Source organism: Alligator mississippiensis, chromosome 2, assembly GCF_030867095.1.
Source record: "Alligator mississippiensis isolate rAllMis1 chromosome 2, rAllMis1, whole genome shotgun sequence".
Classification (NCBI taxonomy): Eukaryota; Metazoa; Chordata; order Crocodylia; family Alligatoridae; genus Alligator; species Alligator mississippiensis.
This window is the reverse complement of record NC_081825.1, coordinates 48,439,323-48,467,224: the sequence shown is the minus strand read 5'-3', so window position 1 is coordinate 48,467,224 and position 27,902 is coordinate 48,439,323. Positions and strand designations below refer to the sequence as shown.

The following is a 27,902-nucleotide window of genomic DNA, read 5'->3' as shown; positions in this document are numbered from 1 at the left end:
CTCGGCATTGGTGAGACCACAGTTGGAGTACCGTGTCCAGTTCTGGGCACTACACGTCAACAACGATGTGGAAAAGCTTGAGAGAGTCCAGAGAAGAGCCACCCGTATGATCAGAGACTTGCAAGACAAGCCATATGAGGAAAGGCTGAGGGACTTGGGCCTCTTCAGCCTAAAAAAGAGAGGGCTGAGAGGGGACTTGATAGCAGCTTACTGCTACATCAGGGGAATACATCAAGAGTTAGGCAAACAATGTTCACTCTTGGGGAAAACCAGGAGTAATGGCCACAAACTCCTGAAAGACCATTTCAGGCTTAAGGCTAGAAAAAAGCTTCTTCACAGTTAGGGTGTCCAGACTGTGGAATAAACTCCCTCCAGAGGTGGTACAATCATCTACCCTGAAAATCTTCAAGAGGAGACTGGACGGTATCCTTGCTGGGTTCACCTGAGCCCAGTTGTCTTTCCTGTCTAGTGCATGGGGGCTGGACCCGATGATCTTGTGAGGTCCCTTCCAGCCCCTTACAATCTATGAATATATGACAGGTGACCACCTTGGCTTAGCAGAGAACTCCTCAGTGAGCTTAAATACAAAAAGGAAGCTTACAGGAAGTGGAAGCTTGGACAGATGACTGGGGAGGAGTATAAGAATATTGCTTGGGCATGCAGGTTCTGAGATCAGGATGGCCAATGCACAACTGGAGTTGCAGCTAGCAAGGGACATGAAGGGTAACAAAAAGGGTTTCTATAAGTAGTTTTAGCAACAAAAGCAATGTCAGGAAAAAGTGTAGGTCCATTACTGAATGGGAGAGGCAACCTAGTGACAGATGAAGAGGAAAAGGTTGAAGTACTCAATGTCTTTTTTACCCTGGTCTTCACAGGCAAGGTCAGCTGCACTGGGCAGCACAGTTTGGGGTGAAGGTGCATAGGCCTTAATGGTGAAAGAACAGGTTAGGGACTACTTAGAAAAGCTGGACTTGTTCAAGTCTATGGGGTCAGATTCAATGGGTGCTTTCAGATTTGGCTGATGTGATTGCAAACCCACTGGCCATTATCTTTGAAAACTTGTGGTGACTGCAGGGAGGTCCTGGATGATTGAAAAAGGGCAAGTATAGTGCCCATCTTTAAGAAAGGGAAGAAGGAGAATCCAGGGAACTGTAAACCGGTCAGCATCACCTCACCTCAGTCCACCAAAACGTCATGGAGCACCCAGAAAGGTGGTGGAATCTCCATCCTTGGTGGTTTCTAAGGCCTGGCTTGACAAAGCCCTGGCTGGAATGATCTAGTTTGGGATGGTCCTGCTTTGAGCAGGGGATTGGACTAGATGACCTCCTGAGTTTCCTTCCAACCCTATTTTTCTGTGATTCTATTATTCAGTGATTCAATATGCATTAAATGTTTTCTATTATATTTACTCCTCTGCTGGCAAATAAATTCTTACATTTCCAAAATGGGAAACATTTTATGCTAGGGGTGAAATTCTTGCCATAAGTCAGTGGGCATTTAGTCACTGAGTTCAGCTTGTATCTTTTTATGTAACTCTACTCAGGCACAAACGAGGGTTAATTAACTTTATAGATTATTTGTGATGAGTTAAACTGTGGGGAAGAATAAATAAATGCAATGGTTCAAACATTTTTTACAGTATGAAACTCTTTGATACATATTGAATCACTTTAAAAGAGCCATATGATTGCTCAGAACTCCAGTATGAAACTGAAGATAGGCCTGTTGAAAGTCTCTGGGTGAAGGGTGATGTTGTAGTGGGTGTCTGCTATAGGCCACAAGACGAGGAGGCAGTGGTAGATGAGGCTTTCTTTGAACAGCTAGCGGAAGTTTCCCAATCACAAGCCCTGGTTCTCATGGGGGACTTCAATCACTCTGACATCTGCTTGGAGGGTAATACAGCAGTGCACAAGCAATCCAGGAAGTTTTTGGAGGGTGTTGGGGACAGCTTCCTGGAGCAAGCGCTAGAATGGCAAACTAGGAGCCATGCTCTTCTTGACCTGCTGCTCACAAACAGGGATGAATTGGTGGGGAATGTAGTAGTGGATGGTAACTTGGGCAACAGTGACCATGAGATGACTGAGTTCAAGATCCTGAGGAAAGGAAGGATGAAGAGCAGCAGAGTAAGGATCCTGGATTTCAGAAAGCAGACTTTGACTCACTCATGGGCAGGATCCCCTGGAAAGGCAGTTTGAGGGGAAGAGAAGTCCAGGAGAGTTAGCTGTAATTTAAAGAAGTCTTACTGGGAGTACAGGAACAAACCATCCTGATTTTCTATGATTACATAAATATAGCAACATCCATCTAGCATCCTGCCAAAAGCATTCATTTAGTAACTTTAAAATCTATTTAACTCTCTAAAATAATAATCACTTTTATTTTGAATTTAACACTTTAATATAATAATAGTTATTGCCTTTTCCAGGTCTTTGTCTTTTATATGAAAAGAAAGATTTTGTTTAATTAAAAAATATTGGCTACCAGAAGAAATGCTATAGTATCATAAAATTAACCTTAATTTTCTAATACAAAAATCTGTTCTTACCAGATGAATTGGTAGAAATTCTTTTTATACTTTGTGGGCGTTTGATCAGTTTTTCCTGCTATCAAACAAAAAAAAAGGATCGAAGGAAGAAGAATAAATTAATGTTTCCAGTATTGGGGTGGGACGTATGGGAATGTAAACCATAAATCAACTTTTATGCTAGGGATAGAAGTTACACACAAACTGGTATAAGTTATCAGAAGCCAGAAATCTGTTACCCAACAGGCGTTCAGTGCACATAAACCACTTTCAAAATGGCTGAAACTTGTTTAAGATTAGCTTGGATGGATGTAGTATCAGACTTAACTGATTCAGGTGAAATGGATTAATTTAACTTCTGTCCCAGATCCCCTTCAGATTTAAATTAACTCACAGTCCCCCAGCATCCCTGGAGCTTTGCACCTCCCATGCAAACTGCCCCCCTTGCAGGGTGGGTGGGCTAGACTTGACCAAAGCTGTCTGCACCAGCCAAACAGGGAGGTATGCTCTATCTCCCCCTGGCTTCTGGCCTTGGCCACTGCAGGCATTTGGCTGCATTTTTTAAAACAAAAGTGAATTATCTGCTCATTTGCATATTGGTTCAATCTATGCAGCTTAAACTAACCTGTGAAGACTGAATTGATTCAGCCTCAAGCTTTTTCTTACCCTTAAATTTCACTCTTACTTTCACATAAAACCTTTGCCATTACCATATACTGGGTGTAAATAACCAATCCTGTGATGCTAAATCTATTTACATCACTGAGAATATGGCATGCTGCATCTTACAAAACAAGTGTTGTATTTGAACAGATATTTGGAATAACAGATGTTCTACAATAGATAGCAATGCATCTTTTTGCAAATCATTTGTGTAGAAGATGTATATAGAAAATGATAGATTCTGATTTCAGATACTAAGAAATGTTCTTGTCTACCCATGTACACTTGTTACAGGCTACAGCAAATATCATTATTTCAAGGAAGATACTGTATACACACCTAAACATTGATAGCTCATTCATTTTCTGCCTTTAAAAAGGGATTCCCTTCTAGAAGCAGTAAAATACTAATGTTTTGTGGGGTCATTGTAAATGAAGAAATGTGAAATAGTCCAGATTTCTAAATTAATAAAAAATATCACATTTGCCTATTGTATGGTTTGATCTGTAATTTTAACACATAAAAAATAATGATAAGAAACTGTTTTTATTCTGACTAATAAAATACAAGATTTCCCCTTGCTTCCCTTTGAGAAAGAGTTTAAGTTCATTTCTGGTGTATACACTTTTTTCCCTACCTGCTCAGGAAAAGCAGCTAACAGTAGATGTCCTCTGCTCTCACTAGCTCTTCTAGCTACATAGTTACTCGTAGCAGAAGAGAGGGTTTAACAAATCCTTATTTTCCTCTGAGTTTTTTGGGTGCTCCATAGTTTGACACTATGCTAATAGCCTTTATGAAACAGGTTTCAAATGTTATTTAAACGTGGAAAATTGTATCGGTGTCTTTGAATATTGAGTTAAGTATCAAAGGGTACATCTGATGTTTACTGTGCAGTAGACTAATTAGCTGCACAGTAAACCTCTTGGCATCTACATGTACACCCTTATTAAACTAATTTACTCCACAGCAGAATAGTACTTGTAAATACAAGAAGTCCTCGGCTGGCAGGCTTTCTGCCAGCTGGGGCTTCTCTGACACAGCTCAGTGTGCACACTCCTGGGTACATGTAAATACAAGTACTATCCTGCTGTAAAGTAAAAAAACTCTGCAGCAGTGCATATGTAGATGCTAGAGGTGCTAGCTGGGGCATGGAGATGCTTCAGTGTGGGGGCTGCCTGCTGGCTAACCAGGTGCTGAAACACCCTCATGCCCCAGCCAGCCCTTCCACAACATGGTAAGCCAGTGGGAGAAGTCATGGGCTGGCAGGATCTCTGCCAACCAGGGTTCTCTGCCAGCCAGGCCTTCTCCAACCCAGCTCAATATGCACACTTCTGGGTGCATGTTCCAATGGCAATAAACTCCAGAGTTAAAACAGTGTACCTGAGAACAATAAACTCTGGAGCAATTAACTCTGGAGCTTATTACTTTGCATTAATTGCACATGTAGATGCACCCAAAAAAACATTATTATAACTGAGTTCCATACTCACCTAAAATTTAGCATCAAATTTACACTTAGACTAATCTCTATCAGCCAGAGGTGAAAGTGAGTGTACTCTGAAGCTGAACAAACATCACAGTGAAAATATCAACATGTTTTGTACATATTTAAGGGCTTTATTGTCTCAAATTACATTCTGTACTAATGCAATTCCTTTACAATCAGTGGAGTTGCACCAGCATAAAAAATGGCAGAAAATTGCAGAAAATAAAATGTTAAAAGAAATGGAATAAAAAACTCTTCCAGAGAGGGGCACTGTTTTCCTTTCAAGACTCCAGTGGGTTTTCTTTACATTTTGTTTCAATATGCAGCTATATTAAAACTTAGATTTTCTTTCATCACTGATGATTTGGCACCTCAAAGCTCTTTACAAGGTTTTCAAAGCTATTGTAGGTGAATTCAATTACTCATGGGTTGACTTTAATCTGAACTACTTTATGCTCCTTAATTTAAAAAAAGTAGTGAAAATGATGTGTATTATATAAAATGTGTGTAATAATATATAATAACAAGTATTAGATCTAAAATTTAAAACCTTTCTTAAAAGATTAAGTATCTGTGGCTAAGAGCTAGATTCACCCCTAGTGTAACTCCGTTGACTTGTGGCCCCAATATTCTGCTTGACAGTGTAAGTTGTATAATAATATAATAGTCAAAGCTGTTTTCAAGTCTAAAAGGCCCTTCAATTAGCAAAGCAGCTGGCCTTCTAAAGAATGGGATCACATGCTATTTCACTGTTAGACAGTCATTAAGCATAAGACTTGAGCAGAATAGTAATTTGATAACACTTGCATGTATTACATCAATATCTTCATGCAAAACACCCTGATGGTCCTTCATTTCTTTCAGAGCACTGAAGTGCTCAGTTAGGTTGACCTCTCAGGCATGATCAGACTGTATTAGCATATGAAACAGGACAGGGGAAAAGAAAATTTCTCTTTGGAAGTTGCTAGATTCAATTCTCTTAAATACCATCTTTGCTCACATACAACATACCCTGAAAATAATATGTGCCTTGTTTTTGCAAGGCAGAATACAGAATTTTTTTTTCAGAGTTATGGCTGCGTAGAACAGTAGGAGAACCTAATCTTTATCTTACTCATGCTCCCTTTCCTGCTTAACTAAAGTAAAAAACCTAGCTGCTGCTGAAGTCTAGTCTCCCTGGGTAATTTTAATTGAAGGATAAAAACCAGGAGCAGTTTGCAAACAGCAAAATTGTCCCAAGAAAGATTAGTTTGATTTTGGGAACTTCAAGAGTATTAAAAAGGAAAGACCACTGTCAACACCTATGGAGTGAAGAACAATGAGTCATCAAGTCAATTGACTCATTGAGTTGTCTGAATAGTAATGCAACAATAGCTGTCCTATAGATCAGAAATCAGAGCAGTGTGCTTCTATCCCTGGCAGAAAATCGGGTTCCTGCTTAATATACACAACCCACATTTGAGATTCTGATTTTTGGGGAAAGGTGTGTGTCTGGCTCCGAACCCACCACTGCAAAAATACAATAGTCCAGCTTTATACCTATGCAATTTTACTGAAGTCAGTAGAACTAGCTGTGATTTACACCCACATACATGAGATTAGCATATGGCCCACAGCATTCTTATTAAATTGAAAAGAAAATGTTTAGGTATCTGCAGAATTCTTGAATGTTGTAGTAAGAGACAGCAGTGCTAGTAAAGACTAGTTGAATTTGGACACAGCAACACACTGAAGTAACAATGTGAAGTGAATGGCAAAGTGTACAATTTCTCTTATTTGTTAGAAATGTATTTGTCATGTGGTTTTTAGGGTAAAAAGTATAGAAAGTTAGACAGAGGGAAATAAATTAATGCAACAGTGGAAGTTTAAAATCCAACTTAAGCAGAAGTTAACATACTATCAGTAACTTCTTTCAAGAATATTTTCACTTAGTAAGGAATATGATGTGTCCAGATAGTGCCATTCATGACTACATTTCAGGAAGCCAAGAACAGGGAAATATGCAGAGTATAATGAGTTTACTTCCTTTGGGCACTTTTACATTTGCTCTGGGAGTGGCAAGGATGATGCTTTAATTAGAGTGGCTCTGAGAGCCACTGCATTTAAAGTGCAGCAGTGTCTTGCATATCAGTGTCCTTGTGCTTAAAAATGTTGGTGGGGGCATTTGAACTAAGCTCATTTGAACTTTAGCTCAAGCACCCCCACCACCATTTTTAAGTGTGGGGATGCTGATACGCATGATGCGGGGGGTTGCTGGAGCACAGTAGTTACCAGGCTCCAGCAGACTCAATTATTCAAATCTGCTTCAGTGCTGTAATTATAGCATTGGAACAGCCTTTCTGCTTGTGTACAGGCACCCTTTGTTACCAGTTCTCAAAACTGGTTCATCAAAACTATGGCAGTTGCTGCATTGAGAAAAGTCCTTAGTATTGACCTTCCTTATTACTGTTGGCTTCATGAGTACTAAATTTAATACACAAAAATGTTAATGAAAACAGTAAAATAGAGATGGATATTTCAGTTTCAAATATTAATTATAAAGTAATTATAATTTAACATGAAATGAAAGTGGTACTTTAATCCAAATTTTTCCAAATGTAATTTTAGAATAATTATGTACTGGTGCTAGATGTGATATCAAAATTTCCTGCTGAAGTTTAAATATAGCTAAGCTTAACATCCACTAAATACCAGTAGATGTGACCCAGTGTCAGATTTGCATTTGCTTTTTGTACCACATATTCTGAGAATAGAGGTGATTAGTCTTGTTAGTCTGACATCAGGCAGAAGGTAGGCAGGGACTGGAAATTTCTTAGCTGAAGATGACTGGATGATTGTCTTCCATGATTGCCTTATCTGTGGGTCTGACGATGGCTGACAAGACCAATCTGTTCAATGCAACTCAGAACCCTTCCTGCAAAGTTATTTTCAGTTACAGCGGGGAGCTGTCTGCACCCTTAGGTTCTAGGAGGTTCTGATTCAGAGGCTCTATCCCTAACTCCCATACTTTATACCTAGTGATGCACCTTCCACCAAGAATTTATCCAATCCCTTTCTGAATCTGGTTAAACTGTCATTTTCAACAAAACAATGAGTTCTACACTTTAATTACATGTTGTGTTAAAAAACAACTTCCTTTTGTTAGTTTTAAATGTACTAGCCACTCATCTAATTTTATGACCCCTAGTTCTTGTATTGTGAGAGATACTAAATAATGCATTCCTATCTAGTTCCCCTTCACCATTTACTATTTTGTAAACCTTTATTATGTCTCCCCTCAAGTGTCTCTTTTTCTAAACTGAATAGGTCTTGTCTCCGTTGTGTTTCCTCATATGGGAGCCCCTCCATACCACTAATCATTCTTGTTGCCCTTCTCTGTATCCTTTCTAGTTCTTCTATATCCTTTTTGAGGTGTGCGGACCGAAACTAGGAACAGTGTTTAAGGTGTGGACACACTGTGGATTTTATAAAGGGGCATAATGATGCTGTATGCTTTGGCTTTAATTACCTTCTTAATAATTAGTAATATTTTGTTTACCTTTTTGATGGCTGATGAGCACTAAGCTTATGTTTTTAGTAAACTGCCCACAAAGACTCCTAGATCTCTTTCCTGTATAGTAACAGCTAATACAGAAACCCATCGTAGTGTAGGTATAGTTTGGGTTATTTTTGCCCATGTGCATCACTTTAAACTTATTTATGTTGAATTTCATCTGCTAGTTAGTTGCCCATTGGCTCAATAGTGCAAGATCCTTCTATAATTCCTTGCAGTCCCCCTTGGTCTTTACTACTTTGAATAATTTTGTGTCATCCAAACATAAGCAATACACATATAGACTAAAAGAAGGCGGTAATCAAAACAGTTGTTTTCCAAAGCTGTCTTCTTTATAAAGACAGAAAAGAACTTGTGAGTGCATGATGAATATGAAAGAGGTTTTTTGAAAGGATCGATGCTTATTAAAATGGTGTTTAGGCACGTCTACTATCCAATGAAAAGTAGAAGTCCTTTGCTGAACAAAAACGTCTGAAAATATTAAAAAAAGGAAAAGAGACATCTCTTCCTAAAGAGAGCAAATTAGAGAAGAGCTCCTAAAGGACAAGTCTTTGAATGACTTTTTTCTTTTGGCAAAATATGCTGCTTTTGAACAGCTGTGGCACTATTAGAAGTCTGTGAGCATCATGGCAGGTAGCTGCTACATTTCATTATGAAAAAAGAAATAATACAGAAATGGTTTAACATTTTCCTAAACAAAAAAATTCTAAAGTAACTTTAAATTCCTGAGTGGAATTACTTTTTTGGAATCTTTTGGGAAAATAATTTCCAAGGTTTTAACTAGCTTTACTCTGATTCTGCAGATGGCGCTACTGGGGGATACAATAAGTGAGTAGTCTTCTGTAGATGACTCTAAATTGACTTTGCCAGGGGACAGTTTTGGACATTCCAAAAACTGTCAGAAGGTAAAGTTCTTATGTCAGAAGGCTGACTAATTAATAACTGAAAATCGTTCTTAACAAAACTGGATTCTTGTGAGTACATGAACTGTGGAGGGATTGAAGATTATGGAAACTGGCCTTAATGGCAGTAGAATAGGGTCAAAACTGAAAACCTGTGTGAAACCTATCCAAGCCATAAGGTAGTAGAAAATACAGGTAACTTTTTATTACATTATTATAACACTTAATTACATTTTGTCTTGCTCACTTTTAATGCGACTCTGTTTCCAAAGCACTCAAACTAAGGAGAAGTTTATATCTTGAGACTAATAGTAAAAATAATAAATTACCAGAATTCAATTTTTTTATTCAAACTAAATCAGAAGCCTCTGATTCAATTTGGAGAGATTCAACAATTCAGCCATAGACAGCTTTATATATTTTTTTTACATACCTCAAGGTACCAGGCATGGGTCGTGAATGCTGAGATGGTAGGTAGAAGGAGCATCCCATGGGAGCATAGGGGGGTCCCCTGAATATGTGGTAGTGGACCTGGAAGTGGACCAGAAGTACTTCCGGGCCACTTCTGGGTCCGCCTTGGAGTGCGCTGGGGACCCCCTGGCTCGGTGACTGGTGTCTCCTGGGTCTGGGGGGCCACCCAGGGTCCCCCCATGGCTGATCTCTGAGCTGAGAGGGCGCAGGAGGGGTCCCCCGCAGAGTGTACAGGAAACCTTCCCGCACTCCCGTGGGATGCTCCATCTGCCCCACCATCTCAGTGTCCATGAGCCATGCCTGGTACCTCAAGGTACATAGAAAAAACTTATAAAACTGTGTCTATGGCTTAATTACTTATTCTCTGAATCAGAATCAACTCTTCAGATTCAGATTCAGCTGAATTGAATCAGAACAGTGATCCGAATTAGCAAAGTGAATCATTGTTCCCCGAATTGGGCCAAATCCGAATCGAATACTGTCCACTTTGCACAACCCTACTATCTAACTTATAGTAGTTTTGTATAGTCCACATTTCTCCAATTTATGAGAATGTCATGTGGGACTTCGGCAAAAGTCTTCCTGAAGTCCAGATATAACTATTTTCACCACATTCCCTTCATCTACCTAAGTAGTTACTTTGTCAAAAAAGCAGATCACATTTGTTTGGTATGATTTATTCTTGGTAAAACCATGCTAGCCACTTGCAATTATCCTTCCCTCCTCCAGATTCTTGTAAATGGATTCTTTAGGATGTGTTCCAGTAATGTCCAATCTATTGTGGTAAGGCTAATTGGTTTATAATTCTCTGGGTCCCCCCTTTTTGGTTTTTTTTGAGAGAGACAGTATGCTGGCCCTTTTCCCATCCTTTGATACCTCATCCATCTCCCATCACTTTGTAAATATTATTGCCAGGGGCTCTGAAATCTCCTCTGCCTGTTCCTTCAGTACCCTGGGATGAAGTTCATCAGGCTCTGCTGACCTGAATTCATTCAGACCCATCAGAAGCTCTGTTTCTTTTGTTATCTCAGCATGTCCTCTTCCTTATCCAAACAATTATTAATTATCTGTTTGCAGCTTTTTTTTTTTCCTCTCTTTTTTATAAAGACAGGGAAAGTAGCTGTACAGCAGCTCTGCCTTCTTTGCATCTTCTGTTATGAGTTCACCCTTGGCATGTCTATATGTGCATTTAATGCACCTGAATGTTCTGTATAGAAAATTCAGGCTCATTAAAGCAGTCCAAGTGCACATGTAGACATATGCCTGTGTTGGAAGCAAATTGCATCTGAAAGGAGCAGCTCAATCCAAGACAGCTTCCCCCCGCCCTCCAGAGCTCAAGGCCAGCCCCAATCTCCCCACAGCTGCAAAGGAGCTGTCTCAACTCAAGGGCAGCTCCCTTCCCATCTCTGTGGACATTGGGGCCAGCCCCAATCTCTGTGGAACTGGAAGGGAGCTATACCTGGAGCCAAGATTGCTCCCATGGCCCCCAATACTTTGATTATTTTACTGAAAAGAGGCAGCCAAATCAAACTAGCAATCTTTGCCAAATGAATACTAGTCTGTATACAGGTATCCAAGTTGTAGCCATATTGGTCTAGAGGAAAAAGCAAGTCTGTATATAAGGATTTGCAGCATGGAGAAAACCCTGATTGTGATTCTGTTTTTTCTATTTATAATCTTTCTTGTACAGAAGCATTTTGTTATGCCTTAGAAAAATAAGCCATATTCACAATTAAGCCATATTACACATCATGCAATATATAAGGTAGCTGTCTATTAATACACAAGCATTTCCCATTTAGGTCCTTTTTGTGTGGATATTTGTATTCATTGTAGAGTGTGATCCCATGAAATATCTCTCCAATGTGTTCTCATTATCAGCAACTAAAGAAAGTTTCCTTGTGAACGAAGTCTTGCACTGATCCTCTAAAAAGATGTAATACAGACTTCAGTCCATTATCACAGATGTAGTGAAAGAATGTATGACAGAGAACGGGACCATAAATTTAATGTGAGGAGTGAAGCAAGAATCGGATGTAATTACTATAAATTGATTGCAAGTCCCAGTGGGGACATTTAAGGTCTAATATTCATTGTAATAGAATACAGAGCAATAAAAGATTTTGGAGAGTTATTAAATGCCAAAGTAAACCAGAGGCACTTGATAATTGCAGACATGGTTTATTGCAAGTACAATCTAATGCCATAAATATTATTCTTACTACATAGTAAGATAGAATAAACCATAGCATTTGGGGAGGGGCGGTAAAGGAAGCTTGGGCTGATGGACGAGGGTTATTTTTTTTAAATGCCCTCATTTATTCTCCAGAGATAAACCATTTAACTTTTGCAAGTCACTATGAGCAACAAGAAAAGCAGAGAAAGTAAAGGAGAATGTTATTATTATAAAATGTTATTTGAAGTAGGATTTGCCTGAATAAGATGGGAAAGACTATACGAAACAACATTTTATAATATGGGTGCACTTAAGTAATTTTGTTTCAAACAATAAGCAAAAACATCAGAGATAGAAATAAAAGGTATGGTTATAAAAGAAAAGGGATATTTTCAGCTGAGATTTTAAATAAGGTGGGAAGTCAATTCAATTAAAAGAGAATTGCAGAGTCTCACATCTACAGTATGAAGTAAACTGGAGACATAATGAGAAGGAAGCAGTGTGAGAAAAGTGGCAAGAAAGAGGTGGGACACAATATTAGAACACAAGATGAGGTAAAAGAGCATTGACTTCTATGGACCTCTGACAGTTCACGCTATCTAAGCCAGGGGTCAGCAGCATTTTTGGGCAGAGTGCCAAAAACACCCTCAACTTTGACTTGTAAGATGTTGGCATGCTAGGGGCAGTTGGCAGAGGAGCTATGAGGGGACCAATCCTTTTTGTGGTAGCACAGCCCTGGCCCATTCCCCGCTATCTGCCCTGAGGTCCATGTGCCAAACAAAATGCTTTGCATGCCTTGCTCTGGCACCCATGTTGAGGGGTGCCTACCCCTGATCTAAGCCTTTGATTCTCAGAAACTCTTAGGCCAGCTGAAGCAAATTAGTGGAGGATTTAAAACTAACCAACACAAAGCAAACAAAAATCCCACAGAGGTGTGCAGTGAATTGGGAGGCAAAGTGAAACACTAAAACCTAAAGGTGATGCAGTTTCGGTATCAGAGATCAAATGGCAATATTTTTGTAATTTGTGACCTGGACCTTGACAAATGAATCAAGTGAATATCCAGTAGTTGGGGGAAGACATTGTAAAGAAGGTTAAAATATGCCAGAGATTTTCAGCAGAGATTAGGCACAAAGCAATAGTTACACAGGTTTATGAGGTGTGAGAGTGACTGGAGCATTCAAGTGCCAGAAAGACACTGTGTATATAGAAACCTTAGCAAATGGGTGGCCCAATCCTTCCCTGCATTCCTTTGTGGTGCTGCACCTTCTTTAACAAAAGGCTCTGTCCTAAAGTCATGATCGAATCTATATATATATTTAAAATATATGTAAATTACTAGTCACCTGAGGTCACCCCAGGACACTTTTAGAATTTCAGTGTTCTAGATTAACTCCAATTGGAGAATTCTACGTTCTGCCAACAATTTCAATTCGATGACAATCTATATTTCCTCTTCTAAACTAAAAGTTATGTTTCACTACTGAAAAGCTATCTTGTTCTACCTTTCATTTTTGGGGTGGTGAATCTTGGGTGTGGATATAATTTGAAAAGCACACGAGGATTCTTCTGGATAAAGGATATGTCAAGTTCATTAGAATGTGACTCCAAGACAAATGCTTCAAATTGCAAGATAGTATGAAACTTACCTTGGGTAAAGTTAAGGCTAACTTGCATAACTGTGACTGTTGCAGGTCATCATCATGAAGGAGGGGTTCTTCCCAGTTCTTGGCTATTTTTTCTCTGGCCATTTTATAAAATACTGCAGTTCCCTTGTAATGGGGTGAGCTGTGATTACCAAATTCATCCACCTCTTTTATTTGCAGCTCAAGCCTTGGTTTTCTTTGTGCATGAAAAATAAGCTTGTAGGCTTTTCCAAAATCATTCCCATTATCTGTATTTGACAAAAAGAGGCAATTCCTATACTCGGTCTGATTTTATGGTACATAAGCATATCAAGATCTCTGGGGCGCAAGACAAATCAGTAGGACTAATTCCACAAATAAAATTATTGTTTTAATGATTGATCCTTAAATATGCAACACAGAGTAATAGAGACAATTTCCTGAACACCTATATTGACTATTAAGTTATCTTAAAGCTAACTTCCTCATCTCCTAAATGTGTCTCTGGAGATGATAAAATATATACTAGTAGAAGACAAGGTATATGAAAGGCTCTATGTAGTTAAATGTTACTCAGCAAGTGTTTGATCACACAACTTTATCTTTTATTAAAGTGACTATAGCAAGGGAGCACAGTTACAGATGTGTCTTGCATTTTCTATCTTCTATCTTAGATGATTAACACTCAGGAGGTGCGTTCACACATGAGCATTTACTGTGCAGTAACCAAAATTACTGCATAGTATGGGTGCACATCCACACATGTATGCCAGTACTGCGCAGTAAATATGGTGACATATACTGACCTGAGCATAAGTTCGATACCTGCTGCATCATGAAGGTATCAAGTTTACTCCCCATTAGTTCCTGCACAGTAATGCATGTGTAGACACCTTACTGTGTCACATTGTGTGACTAACTAACTTTAGTTAGTCCCAAGTCAGTCCACACACAGCGTTAATGCACTTTAATGCCTGCACGTGTAGATACCAGTTTATTCCTGCTTTCTGTGCAGTAGTTTAGTACACAGTAAATTTAACCCAGTGAAAATGCACACGTAGACATGCCCAAGTGCCACTACTCTTATATGCTGTATAACTATGCAATATATCTCAGAGGCTGCAGGCTACTGTTTTGTAGATTTATTCTTGACTTAAGACAGGTTTTCCCTTAGGAGAGGTTATATAACATGTGGAACAGGATTGTCCAAATGGCAGCCTGTGAGTTACATGTAGCCATCAAGGGATTAAGTAGTGGCCACCCAGGTCCTGCCTAGCTGTTGCTCCCCTCACTGCTCCAACTGCAAAATCAGCCCAAGTCTCTAGGTTCCCCTCCAGCTCCTTCTGCTGCCACTTCTTGCCTCCACCACAGCAGGTGAAACAGAACAGTGAAGTACACAAGAAGCTTAGCGTTAGTCTAGGGCTGTGCAGGGAGTGGGGTGGGAGAAAGGGTTTGGGGTACGCACTGCAGGGTTGGGGGTTGCCCAGTACAGTGGTGGCAGAGGGTCTGCATTGTACAGCAGAGGGGTGGGGACAGCATCCACGTGGCATATAGCCTGGTGGTCTGTGCCTTGTCTGGTATGATCCACATGGTGACCGTCCTCTGCTGGTATAACCCAGGTCAGCTCCCCTGGGGCTCAGAAGTTGGAAAGCCTTGGTGTAAAATGTGACTTCTAATGGTGGCTAATTACATACAAATTACAAATTAATGCTAATACCTGGAAGAGAAAACTATAAATATTTTGGCTAGAATGCTCCAAAGTGCTCTCTACCTCCCATTGAACAAAATGGTTTGTCCCACAAAAGTTAATGTCAGTAATTACCCCATCTCAGAGTGCTTGTGAAAAATTATTTAGCAATAGATTGTTCATAGTTTACAGAGCATCTGACCTTAATATGCCTTCAATTCTACAGATTTACACTGGAATAAATGACAGCAGAATATGTTACTTTCAATTTTAAATACTTTAAACCCCACTGAGGTGTATTTAAAAGGTCTATGACACGGGGCTAACAGAGAAAGGGAGGAAAAGATTGTGGGTGAAATCCTGTTCCTTGTGTGGTTGAAGATAAGATACCAGCCTACTTTAAAGGATGAGGATTTTGCGCAATAAACTTTTCTTCAGTAAGGCACGTACCTTTAGTTAACAATATATAAAGAATTCTTCTTTAAAAAGTATGCTAAAATAAAGAGCATTTTATTTCAGAAGAATTTTTGATCAGGTGGAGAGACAACAAAAAACAGAGTTTCTGAATAATTCAGGTGACTGATAGGGTGTATTCATAGACAAGAAATCACTGTTATACCTGAGGCAAATATGTTGCCAGTAAATCTAAAATGAATCTGGTCTCCTTCTCTCAGTTGAAACTGCTGAGTTGGTTCTGGAGGGCCAAAGTATCCCTCCTGACGGAGGCGTTGAAGATCCCAGTTCAATTCTTTGGAAGGAACAAGTAAAACAACTATTCTATAAGGGTTTTCTTTCTTCCGATAAAGTACAACGTTAGCCATGGTGCTGCGAACGGCTTCATCCAGAGCCTTAATAAATAGGACTAGATGTTTATTGTCCACGAGAAATGAGAGGCGAATAACAATAAAGCTGCATTAGGGAAAAAAGAAAACATGTAGTGCCTGACATTTAAACAGTTCTTTATTGGATGTTAAATCATGTTATCTACTATTGACAGGTTATCAAGCAATATAATATAGCCATTCTGATTGACTGATAACCATTCTATTGAGCTTCACTTCTGAAAGAAGGATATTAAAATCTGATTTGTTTCCTGAAGTATGAACCCAGAACAGAATTCTAGGTTTTCAAGACTTATTCAAGAATGTTTATGAAGTATTCCTTTGTTATTCTCAATCTTTGTCCAGCTACAAACAATGAATAACATTTTCAAAGATGATTTTGGAGCCTAGAAACTACATCTGAATGAGTGCCAGGGACTACCACCAGAAATAAAGACCGGTTCAATCTCTCCCACTCCATAGACCCAAGCCAAGCAACTCTAGTTAGAGTAAATGATTTACAGTAGAGTAGGGATGGTCAGTCCATATGCCACAGGTGGCCTGGGCAGTTTCTGTGTGTAGCATAGTGGTAGGTAGGGCAGGAAACAGAAAACACAGTGGCATATAGGGTGGGTAGCACAGGGGCAGGGAACAGAAAACAGAGCGGTAGATCAGGCAGGACAAGCTAATTGGAGTGGCAGTATAGGTGGTGGGGGCATGCAGGGCTTAATTTGTGACATGCTTGCCAAAATGGTTGGGGCCCAACTGGCTGGCTTAGAGGAGTCTTAAAGATTTGCCTCAGAGCTTCTCTCCAGCTCTGTCTTTCAGGAAAGCCTGACAGTAGCACTGAGACACATTCAGAACGCCTTTCAGCTGTCTGATCTCCCTAACTGCTCAACTTTGTTTCTGTGAAGTGCAAGTGAGAGGGCAGAACTTGCACTTCACTGAAAGTGAAGTGGCAGTCCTGAGACCTACTGAGACAGGTATCCACTATTAGACAGGAGATATTATTGAACTAAAAGAAGACAAAAGAGCCAATATTCTTGATTTAAGGCTACTTAAAAGGCTACTTCAAGTATGGTAATTTGTATGTCATTTAATTTGTTATTGAGTCTTGTTAATCAGCTCATGGTTACTTATATAAAATACTGACTAGGATGAGGGAGTAACTGGTTTTAAGAGAAGAGGCATTAATGTCAGTAAGATGTTATAGAAAAGGTGACGTGTATAGGGCAAATATATATCTACATTTTAAAATATATTAATTTTTTAATGGATCAAAATGGATTTATTTATTAAATATAGTATATACTTGATATAGGATAACTGCAAAGTAAGTCCTAATTCATACCTTTCAAAATAGATATTAAAAACTATATAAAGATGTTGAATAAATACCATGATGCATGTTATAGCTTCATTTTATAATTTTGAGATACAATTAAACAGAAACTGCTTGATTATGTATATATTGTATCTTATTGCTGCAATATTTTCAATTTACTTCATCAAGAATCTACGGTATTTTCAAATACTTCCCTGGTATGGCTAAAAATCTTTCCATTCATTGAGCTATTAAGGCATAAGGCTGGGCAGGGTAGCACCTGAGGGTGCCTATACACTGCACTGCAGCAGACTCGATTAATCAAGTTTGCCGGAGTGTGGCAGTTACCACACTCCAGTGCCCTTCTATATCTTGTGTATCAGTTTCCCCACACTTAAAAATGGTGACTGGGGCACCTGAACTAAATCTCAATGAATGCTTTATTTCAAGTGCCCCCACCAACATTTTGAAGTGTGGGGATGCGGGTACACGAGATGCTCTGGTGCTTTAATTAGAGCGGCTCTTGGAGCTGCTCTAATTAAAGTGCTGCCCCCGCCACCATCCCTGGAGCACAGGTAAAAGTGCCCTTAGAGAATAAATTGCTCAGAAAAGTATAAGTCTTCATAGGCAGTAACTACCTCAGTCAGATGCTTTCTAGATCAATGAGCTATTTACCATATTTACCTAAATCCAAGATAACTTTGGGCAAAGATGACCCCCACAATAATTAGGTTCTATACATGGAAAGTTATAGTTTTCCATGTACAGAATCTAATTATTGGAATGTCATCTTAAATTCATCTTGCCATTGCAGGAAAAGCAGTGGCAGAGGTTGAGGGGCCAGACTCCTGTCTCTTGCCCTTTCTGTCTGTCCCTTTTCCACTGTTCCCTCATGCTTGTGCCTGCCCCTCCTGCCACTTGCTCCCACATTGCCTGCTCCCCTGCCACTTGCCCTCCTGCCATGTTGTTCCCCTTTTGTTGCCTCTGTTCCTGCCCCCCATGTTTGTGCTTGGTCCCTCAATGCTTGCCCTCTGCTTCACATTGCCTGCCCCCTGCCACATGTCCACTGGTGCCTGCCCCCATGTCTGTGCCTTTCCCTGTCCTTGCTCCTCCTGATCCCTTACCTTTTGCCCCTCTGTGCCCTTGTCTCAACCCTCTGACTATTCCCCCTGTGACTGCCCCCTGGACTCCGTGCCCCTCTCCACTTCCTGGACCGCTCTGCTACTTATCTTCTGCAGCAGCTCTGCTCTGGCTCAAGCACAATCAGCAATGGTGGCCCTGGCCCTGCCCAACCAGGAAGAAGCTGGGTCAGTGCCAGACAGGCCAAACCCAGAGCAGAAGGTAAGCAGCCGGGGAAGCAGACTGGAGGAGTGGGATGGCAGGCACCACAATGTCCCCTGCACTTACCCCAAGCCACACATGCAGGTCTCCTCTGAACTCTTCCTTCCCCATTGTGCTATGTTCTTCCAAGTGCTCCCTAACCCCTACCTCCTCCACCCCTACTGAATGATTTTCCCCATGCTGCCCTGGCTGCATGCCTTTTTGTCACACTGCACAAGCCACCCCAGCTCAAGACAGGGAGTGGCTTGGCCCCAGGCTGGAGGTGAACCATTGCCTGTCTCAGACTGGTATTCAAATCTAAGACAAGTGCTGTTTCCACCAGAGCTGATAGGGGGTGCAGTCATCTTGGATGTGAGTAAATTAATCATTTAGGTGAATCTAATGATAAGGCACCTAAGATGAGCCTCTCAAAGAATATACTCATATATAAATCATTATATTTATTTAGGTCTAGATTGTTAGATCTTCTAGGCAAGAGGGAACATACTCCTTTGGCAAGAATCTTCACAAAAACAAAATTTTAAATGAATATTGAGCTCCCTCTATACATTCAGGTAAAAGTGCAATGGAATCTAATGCATAATCCACACAATCAAACTTCCTGCCATGCCGCAAGTGCATGGCATGAGGCGTGATTGTGGGATCATGCATTAGATCCCTTTGCACCTTACTGCTGGTGCAGGGGAGGCCCAGAGGTATTACACTGGGCATGGCTCCCAGACACATGGGAGACCCTGCTACACATGGAATTTAAAACTTAATAACAACCAGTTATAAGGTTAATACACATTTTCAAGGTCTAACTTTGTAGCTGGTTGGAGCTTTTTACCATATGATAAGTACTTTGCACGCATAGCTGGTCTTAATATAATTGTGCAATTAACTGCTTCATTGCACAATACCAGTAACTTTTAAAGGAGGCCTTGGATATATAAATCAAGAGTAAATCTTAAAACTGAGAATTAAACTCATCCAATCAAGATTCCGGAATAAAACAACAATTCAAAATTAACCTCTTAATTAAAAATTCATATCAAATACATTCAAATACACATATTTGTCCATAATTTACAGATATAAATTATTTATAAAAAATGATATGTTTATCACGTAAGTAGCCAATCTAAGAAAGTTTTCAGTTACTTGTAAACTGGGAGATGTAAAATAGAAGGTACATTTTTTTTTTAATGATTTCTCACCTCTGTTGATCAGTATGTTGGGATGTGAAACTTTTACTACATAATTTTATTCAGTTATTTATACATTACCTTTCTAAATGTTCATCTAGTTCAAATGATACAAGCCCATTCCTTGCATTCTGCACAATAACATCATCAAGCACAACCCATTCCTCCTCTTTGCTTTTGTAACCTAGTAATTTCAGGGATTCAGTAAGTTTCTCTCCGTGGTTTCTCCCAGAGGCACTCATTGCCCTAAATGATCACATGAAATGAAAAAGACATTACAAAAGTTACATTACAAAAGTAAGGCCTTTGGAACAGTATGCTGGTCATCTTAGATTTCTTGTTTCCTCCTGAAAAAAACTGCATCTGGAATATATAATTCTAATCTTGAAAATAACATTGATGATGCTTTTTCACCTAATTAGTTTGCGCATATTTTCTGACTCTCAAAAATTCTGTCCAAGTGATCCTAGTTATATTATAGAATAATAACATTCAAATCTAAAGTTATAGTTAGTTTTTCACAAGTACATTCTGCTTCTTACCAACTTACCAAACTGAGAAGAAGGATTCAGCCCTGGGGCAAAAACTGATGTCTGATATTAGAAATAGAACTAACCCTCTGAAAAAAAACTGATACATGTATAAGGGTACACTTATTTTGTCAACCAAGACCAAGATATTATGTATTAATGGGAGAGTTTACAATAACTGGAGAAATTACCAACAGTATTACACTAGAATGTTAGTGCCAAAGAAACCCAGCAGCTAGGACAAGTAGTTTATTTATTTATGTTTTCCCTCCTGATCAGAGACCTCAGCATATGCATAGGGAAAAAGCCCACACATATTTCTTAATAGGGAAATCCTTGTGATGCCATGGAACTGACTCAAACTTGCAGGGACTGAAAGAAGTATGTTTCATATTAAGAAATCTTTTCAGATATTTAAATATATCAAAAAAGTTTGCAGCCAATTTCTATAGATTTTCAATAGAAATGTTGCCAAACTGCAGACTCTTCCTGGACACACTTTGAATTGAACTTAATATAGCTTCAAGTACTTCTGGAGGTGAATTCATGCTTTAGGCTGAAATCTTTTGTAAGTATGGGCAGATGACATTCAAGCATTTCTAAACAATCCAATATCCCTTATACATGTTTCAGTTGTCAACCTCCCATAAGCAGTGAGGCCCAAATCTTTCAAATGACAGGGTGATAAGGTTCAATGCCTGCAACAGATTGGAATGAAACTAAATTTCTTCAAAAAAGATGATTTAATATTTCTAAACCTGAGAACATTCTTATTATTTTCATAGTTCCCCCACCATCACCTTTTTTTTTTTTTGAAAAAAAAACTATGCAAAGAAACTGACTGTGATAATAAGTGAAAAAGAGAAGACAGCAACTGACCAATAAATTCTTGATCATAATGTAGACTAGTACTTTAAGTTGCTTGACGTATTTCTGTGAGCTTTTAAAGAGTGTATGGAAAATAAATAAAAATGTATGACAACTACTTTTCAATCACATTTTATGTCCCATTATGCACTTGACCTTATGTATGTGAATAACTAAAAGAAGATTAATTATAACATATATAGCACATATAACAAATTGGCTCTCTCAGATATGCCACTGAATGAATGATCTAATATGGCCAGTACAGCAGTTAATGATAGTAAATGTGTTAAGTATTCCTGAAAAAAAAAAATATGTTTATTAATTTCAAACAACAAAAGTCATGTCATATTCACCAGATCACAAAAAAAATCATAATTTGAAAAATGATTGTCTGTTGTAAGTAATTCTCTTTCTGTACACTGCTCAAGTTTTGCATTTTTAATTAAATTGTCCCTGACTTTCTTTTTCTAGTTTCAACAAATGCAACAAGTTGAAATGCCAAAAGCCAGCATGTGTGAGTGACTGGTGCCTCCTGAATTGGGGGGGGGGGGGGCACCCGCAGAAGCCACTGACAGTCAGAGGGGGCAACAGCCCTGCTGACAGCATCGGTGTCAGCCATCCGGGGGGCTGTCAGATGGGCATGTGCACCCCCTACCAGTTGCCTATGCCAGCATGCAAATAGCCTGGTGAAACTGAATTCAGTAGGCAGCAAATGCTTTTGTCCTATGAGAAAAATATGCCAATACCCAAAAGAAATCAATAACCATTATGTGATTAAGTGAAATCTACTATAGTAACTCCCTTTATCACCTAACCCAGTGATTTGCAGAAACTTGTATGTATTGCAGCATGGTAAGACTATTTCAAAATATCAGTTTGATTGGCTGTACTGATTCTTTGAGGCTTGTGGGAGGAACACTTCTGAGCTGACTGCACCTTGCCCTAAGAAATCTTACTATCCTGGTTTTCACTTCAGGGTTTTACTCAGCCAACAAAGCCATCCAGTGGATTTGTTTGGCAGGCCAGCCTTCTTAACCTTCCAGTTAAAAACTAGTTAGGCACTGTGACCAAGATTCCCCATAGTGACTAATGATGTCTCAACTTTTGGCATGCTCACCTTAAAACACTTTAATGGAGCCTTATTTCCAAAAGTGCTATTTACTAGGGGTGTGTGAAGCGGGCCCTATTTGATTTGGATTTGGATTCGGCCTGAATCAGGGACAGTGACTTTGTTGCTTCGGATCTCTGTCCATGATTCAATTCAACTGAATCCGAAGATTTGATGCTGATTTGGAGAATCAGCGATTCGGACATAGACACAGCTTTAGAAGTTTTTCTACATACCTTGAGGTAGCAGGTGCAGCTCATAACTGCTGCAATGCTGGGGTGAATGGAGTGTCCCACAGGAGAGCAGGGGGACCCTCCACATGCTCGGCGGTGAACCCAGAAGTGGACCAGAAATACTTCCAGTCCACTTCCAGGTCTGCCGGGGAGCACACTGCCCCCCCCCTCCCACACGACCCCCCTGCTCAGCAATTGGCCACAGGGGGACCTCGGGTGCCCCTCCCAGACCCAGGAGGCACCAGTTGCTGAGCTGCGGGGAGTGGAGGGGGGGGGAAGTGTGCTTCCTGGCAGACCCAGAAGTGGACTGGAAGTGCTTCTGGTCTTCTTCCGGGTCTGCTGCTGAGCACACTGGGGAGTCCCCCATGCTTCTGTGGGATGCTCCATGTGCCCCAGCATCACAGCACTCACAAACCCCTGCTCCCTAGAGGTAAGTAGAAAAAAGATTTAAAGCTGCGTCTATGTCCAAATCTTGAATCTTGCTGAATCTCTCCAAATCGATTCAGAGGTTCTGATTCAATTAAGAGAGATTAAAGGGTTCTCTGATTCGATTTGGATTTGGAGATTCAGCCACTGAGTCAGGCTGAATCTCCCCCAAATCAAATCGGGGACTGAAGCTTCACACAGCCCTACTATTTACCCACCCACTGAAAATATTCCCCTCTTAAGGTATCTCAAGTTGGGGACCATACAGTTAAAGCATCCAGAACTATTGGGCATGTATACTCATGCTCTGGGGGCAGGGACGGGGTGTGATTTAATTAGAGTGGCTTTAAAAGCCACTCTAATTAAAGTGCCCACAGCATCTCATGTATTCAGTGCCCCACATTTCAAAATAGTGGCAGGGTGCTTAAGTTAACATGCCCTCACCACCATTTTGATGTGTGGGGCACTGAATACATGAGATGTGGAGGCTGCTGGAGCACACTAATTAGCATGCTCCAGCGGACTCAACTACTTAATTAATTAATTGAGTCTGCTTCAATCCACTGTAATTACAGCACATGGGAGCAGTGTCTTTGCATGTCTATAGGCACTCGTGTTTTGGAAGTCTTCACCCATGTAGTGTTCTGTCTTAGAGTACAGTCCTAGGAGTTCAGAGACCAAGCTGGCTACCTGTACATTCATAGGCATTCTGGTCGAGGTCTCTAAAAATAATCATCTTCCTGAGCTTTAGATAAGTTGTGTTTCTTTTTATAATTGCTGCTATTTTAAAACCATGGAGCATTGAGTTGGAAACAGTAAGATCCAGATCCAAGGTGAATAATTATGTTTGGTTTGGTCTGTTAAGAATTTTCCCCATAGCAGTGAGAATGATATATAAAGATGACTGCAACTAAACACTAAGAAGCAGCTTTGTTTAACTGTATTCACACTGAGTAATTTATATTCTGTTTATGTGGTAGGTGAATAAAGTTGGAAAAATCTGGTTTTAAGGAGAAATTAAATAGCTGGGTACTTTGTTTTCAATAATGTCTTATTTTTATTTCTGTATTTAGTTAAAGACATTGGTGTCTAGCTGGTGTAAATCGGTAGGTTCATGGAAGTCAGTGGTGCTATGTTGATTTCCATCTCATGAAAATATGGCCCATTATATTTCTGAACATGACCTCTTTATGCCATATTTAAGTGAAGAATGTATTTGAATACAAAATGTCAGAACCTTGTATGTGTCAGAACCTTGTGCAGTTAATTTTCTTCCTTCCTCTTTCTGGATTCATAGATATAAAAACATCTTACTCACCGAAGATGATAGGCAGTTGCAGTCCTGGTTACTGTAGAACTAGTGGCCCTTCCATGATCTATCTCATCACCCTGCCTCTTTTTCTCTGGATTTGGAGGACACGGTAGAATAATAGTGACTGATTTATTAAATGGCTGGAATGAAGGATGCTGGACATGAACCAAAGGGCTAGTAGACACTACTGAATGATACATGTCATATTTTGTTTTTAATATGGAAACCAGTGATGGCTCAACTGGTTGGACCTAAGGTTAATAAGTAAGAGTACAGTTACTTTACAAATAAATAAAATGAGATTTAAAACATTCTTAATTTTTTTTTAAATTTAATGTAATATTTAGAACTGGAAAAAATATGCCTTTCACAAAATCTCTTATTATTAATTCAGCACTTATATATATTTCTTTGTTGTTAACTCCCTTGTGGAGAGCCCTAAGATTATTCCTTTCTTAGTTTGTGCACAACCAGCATCTTTAAACTGGTTCACAAGAAAACAGTTCACAAGAAAAGAAAACAAAACAAAGAAGGTATTTTAATGAAACACGAGTTTGCTTCCTGTTTTAAACTATAGAGCTCGTATTTTAAAAAGATTTCCTATTCAATCTTGTTTAGTTGTTCATAAGATTCCTTTTTCTTGTCTATCTTTTATTTGCCATAAATTTTACCTTTTATTAAATACAAGGTATTTACAATGCATGATGTAACTTATATACATTTACAATGCATGATGTAACTTATATACAATGCATGATGTAACTTATATACATTTTTATATATATACATGTTCTAGTTGGACCAAATCTTGAGGTATCCCCAGTCCAGGACATACAGGAAGCCAAATCCTCCTTTGTATTGCCTGATTGGCACAAACCAAGTAAAACAGAATAAATCACTGGCCCCCCAAAAATGGTAATCTAAGTAGATGTTTTGTTTTTGTTAGAAACATCCTTGTGTCCTAGAGTATAGCAACCATAACAGTAGCTAATATTTCCTTAAACTTCCTTGTTCTTATATGTGAAACAAATACACATGCAACATTTGAGGAGGCAGAATTTCTAAGGGGGGACTTCGTAAATGTCTCTTAAATAGTGTAATGGGCCCCCTATCCCCTGTTGCTGCAGAGGGTGCAGGATACAAAGAAAAGCTGCAGGCAAGGAGGCAGGTTGCAGACCTGTAAGTTTGCTAATTGGCGATAAGGAGCTCCTGTGCCCTGTTAGGAAAGGGGAGAACAGGTAACCAGAAGAAGCAGAGCCTAGGTGTTATGTTAGTTTGTCTTCTGGGCTGAGAAATCAATCTGCGCAAATCATAGTAAGAAGAGGACCTCCCTGAGGAGAAACTTCAGGCCCAACAAAACTGTGCATGGGCAGAGACTGCAGGTCAGATAGACAGAGAGCTGAGTGTGAGGGCATAGAACCTAACTTGAGTTCAAAGTGACAAAATTTGGATCAGACCAGGGTGGCCCAATGATAAGCAGAGCACAGTGAGGCATCTAAGGTACCACTCCAGTAATATGAGGGCTGCCGCAAATGTATATTAATTATCATCAAGCTGTGGCAGGAGAAGACCATATGATATTCTGGTGAGCCAGAGGGCAAAATAGTGGGGATTGTTGCCAGAGAGCACCATCACTGTCTTTGGTGGAGGAGCCCATTACAGTATACAGCAGAGAAAGCTTTCAGATATCTATGGACATTATATCTGTCACAGATATCTATGGACATTATATCTGTCACTGAACTGCACTACAGGCTGTAACTCACACATGTCCCCCATGCAGGAATTTGTGGCTCCTGGGTCCATAAAATCACGGACCTCCTGTCCATATCTCTGCTCTTCCCTGTTGGCTTGTATGGGGTCATGTAAAATTAACTCTGTTAGGGACAGAGTATGATGAGTTGCTTTGCAAGTCTACTCTATACACATGCACTTTCCTATGTAGTGGAACAAAAATAATAATGCTTGCTAGAGGTCTTCAACAAAATAATAGCTATAGTTCATATTTATTTTTGGAACTATTATGCAGATATCTGGAGGAAAATCTGTATATTACAAGTTTACCTTTAACTGCATGGAAGCTGGAGAACTGAACGTTTCAGGAGGGTAGTATAAAGATACCCTGGAATCCATGCTTAACTTTTGTGAAACTCCTTCCTTTGGCACAGTGAAAATTTCTGTCTTCAAGCATGATAACACAGAAAAAATACCCAGCTGGTAAATGTTCACCTCTGCAAAATTTCCCTTTATAGAAAGAAAAAAAAATATGTATCTGTTATTAATGTAGTATCTTTTCCTTATGGTATGCATTAACTAAATTCTGAGATCTGTGATGAAAATATCAACAAGAACAACAAAGAGGAACAGGAGGAGGAGGAGAAGGAAGAAGAAGAAAGAAGAAGAAAATAATACTGTCACCATTCTGAGGGTCTGTTTCCTTACTGTGGGTGCATCTGCATGAGCAATTAATGCACCCTGATAATCTCTGGTGCAGGTTGTGCTGGAGACAGCTGCTCCTGGGTTCAGCATCTGCACATGTGCCTGGGACCTCAAAAGTCTGAACCAAGATGGAGCAGCCCCAGATTGGCAGAGAGCCTGGTGGGTCATTCCCAGACTCCGAGTGGTGGTGGTAGGCAGTGTCAGGGCTGGCTGGGGCACAAGAGTGCTGCCATACAGGGCTAGGCAACAGGCAAAGGAGCAGCAGGATAAGATTAACAGCAGTGGAGCCGTTATCCGTTACCTTGCTGATGCCACCTGGGATGCAAGTTTCCAAACACTTTTTCAACTCCACTTTGGCACTTGTTTATGCTCCTGCTATGAACTGTGATCAGTATGGGGCTGGAGTATGCGCACTAAATTAGTGGATTCCAACCTTAGCAGCATAATGAAGACCATTACTGGATGCCTTATGCCAACCCCATTTGACTGCCTACCAGTCCTCTCAGGCATTCCTTCCCTCTCCCACTCCCTCTGCCCCACCCTCCCACACACATCCAGAGACAAGCTGCTACCCCAGCCCTAGGCCTCAAATCCCAAGATCCAGACCATTCTTTGCACTCCAGACTAGTAGCTACAAGCCAGAAAACCAGCTACTTCCTGAGGTCTTGGAACACATTCTCTACTCAGGCCAATAAGCTCATTGAATATGCAAACAGCATGTCACCTACAGTGTGAACCTCCCATCAGTGGATCAGGAAATATGCTGCACAAGAACTGCAGCTAAAGAACTTCATCCCCAACACCATCTTCCACCATCTTAACTGTCTCAATACCAGCCTTGGAAAGTGTAAGGTGAGCATGCATTCTTGGGACCTCCCCAACAATTCTGGCTGCAGCTGTGGTGCTCAAGCTCAGATGGCTGACCACATCATTTAAAAATGCCCTTAAGGCTCTCCTTCGGGTGCCCAAGGTCATATTGATATTGACTATTCTACCTGTTGCTGACTTTGTGGTCCTCATGTGGAGACAATCACCCCGTCATGATCTACCCGTACATTTGAGCGCATGTAATTACTCCACCATAGGACAGTACTCTCCCTGACAGTATCTTGTGGCAGAATTAATTCATTTACTGTGCCATAATACTGTGCATGTGTAGACTGTGACGCTTTACTGCAGAGCTAATCAATCAACTCCACGGTAAAGTGCACATGTAGATGCACC

General features: G+C 40.0%; 1 protein-coding gene across 1 annotated transcript in view; it reads right to left on the bottom strand.

Annotated features, from left to right (window-relative positions):
- The window catches only part of DTHD1 (death domain containing 1), a 39,914-nt gene that overhangs the window by 1,723 nt on the left and 10,289 nt on the right, over positions 1-27,902 (bottom strand). Inside the window, exons 4-9 of the mRNA XM_059721286.1 lie at positions 26,304-26,483; positions 24,246-24,490; positions 19,842-20,006; positions 15,707-15,996; positions 13,425-13,669; positions 2,546-2,603 (exon numbers count right to left, since the gene is read on the bottom strand). Of these exons, the coding sequence (XP_059577269.1) occupies positions 2,546-2,603; positions 13,425-13,669; positions 15,707-15,996; positions 19,842-20,006; positions 24,246-24,490; positions 26,304-26,483 (1,183 nt within the window). The remainder of the gene's footprint in view (positions 1-2,545; positions 2,604-13,424; positions 13,670-15,706; positions 15,997-19,841; positions 20,007-24,245; positions 24,491-26,303; positions 26,484-27,902) is intronic.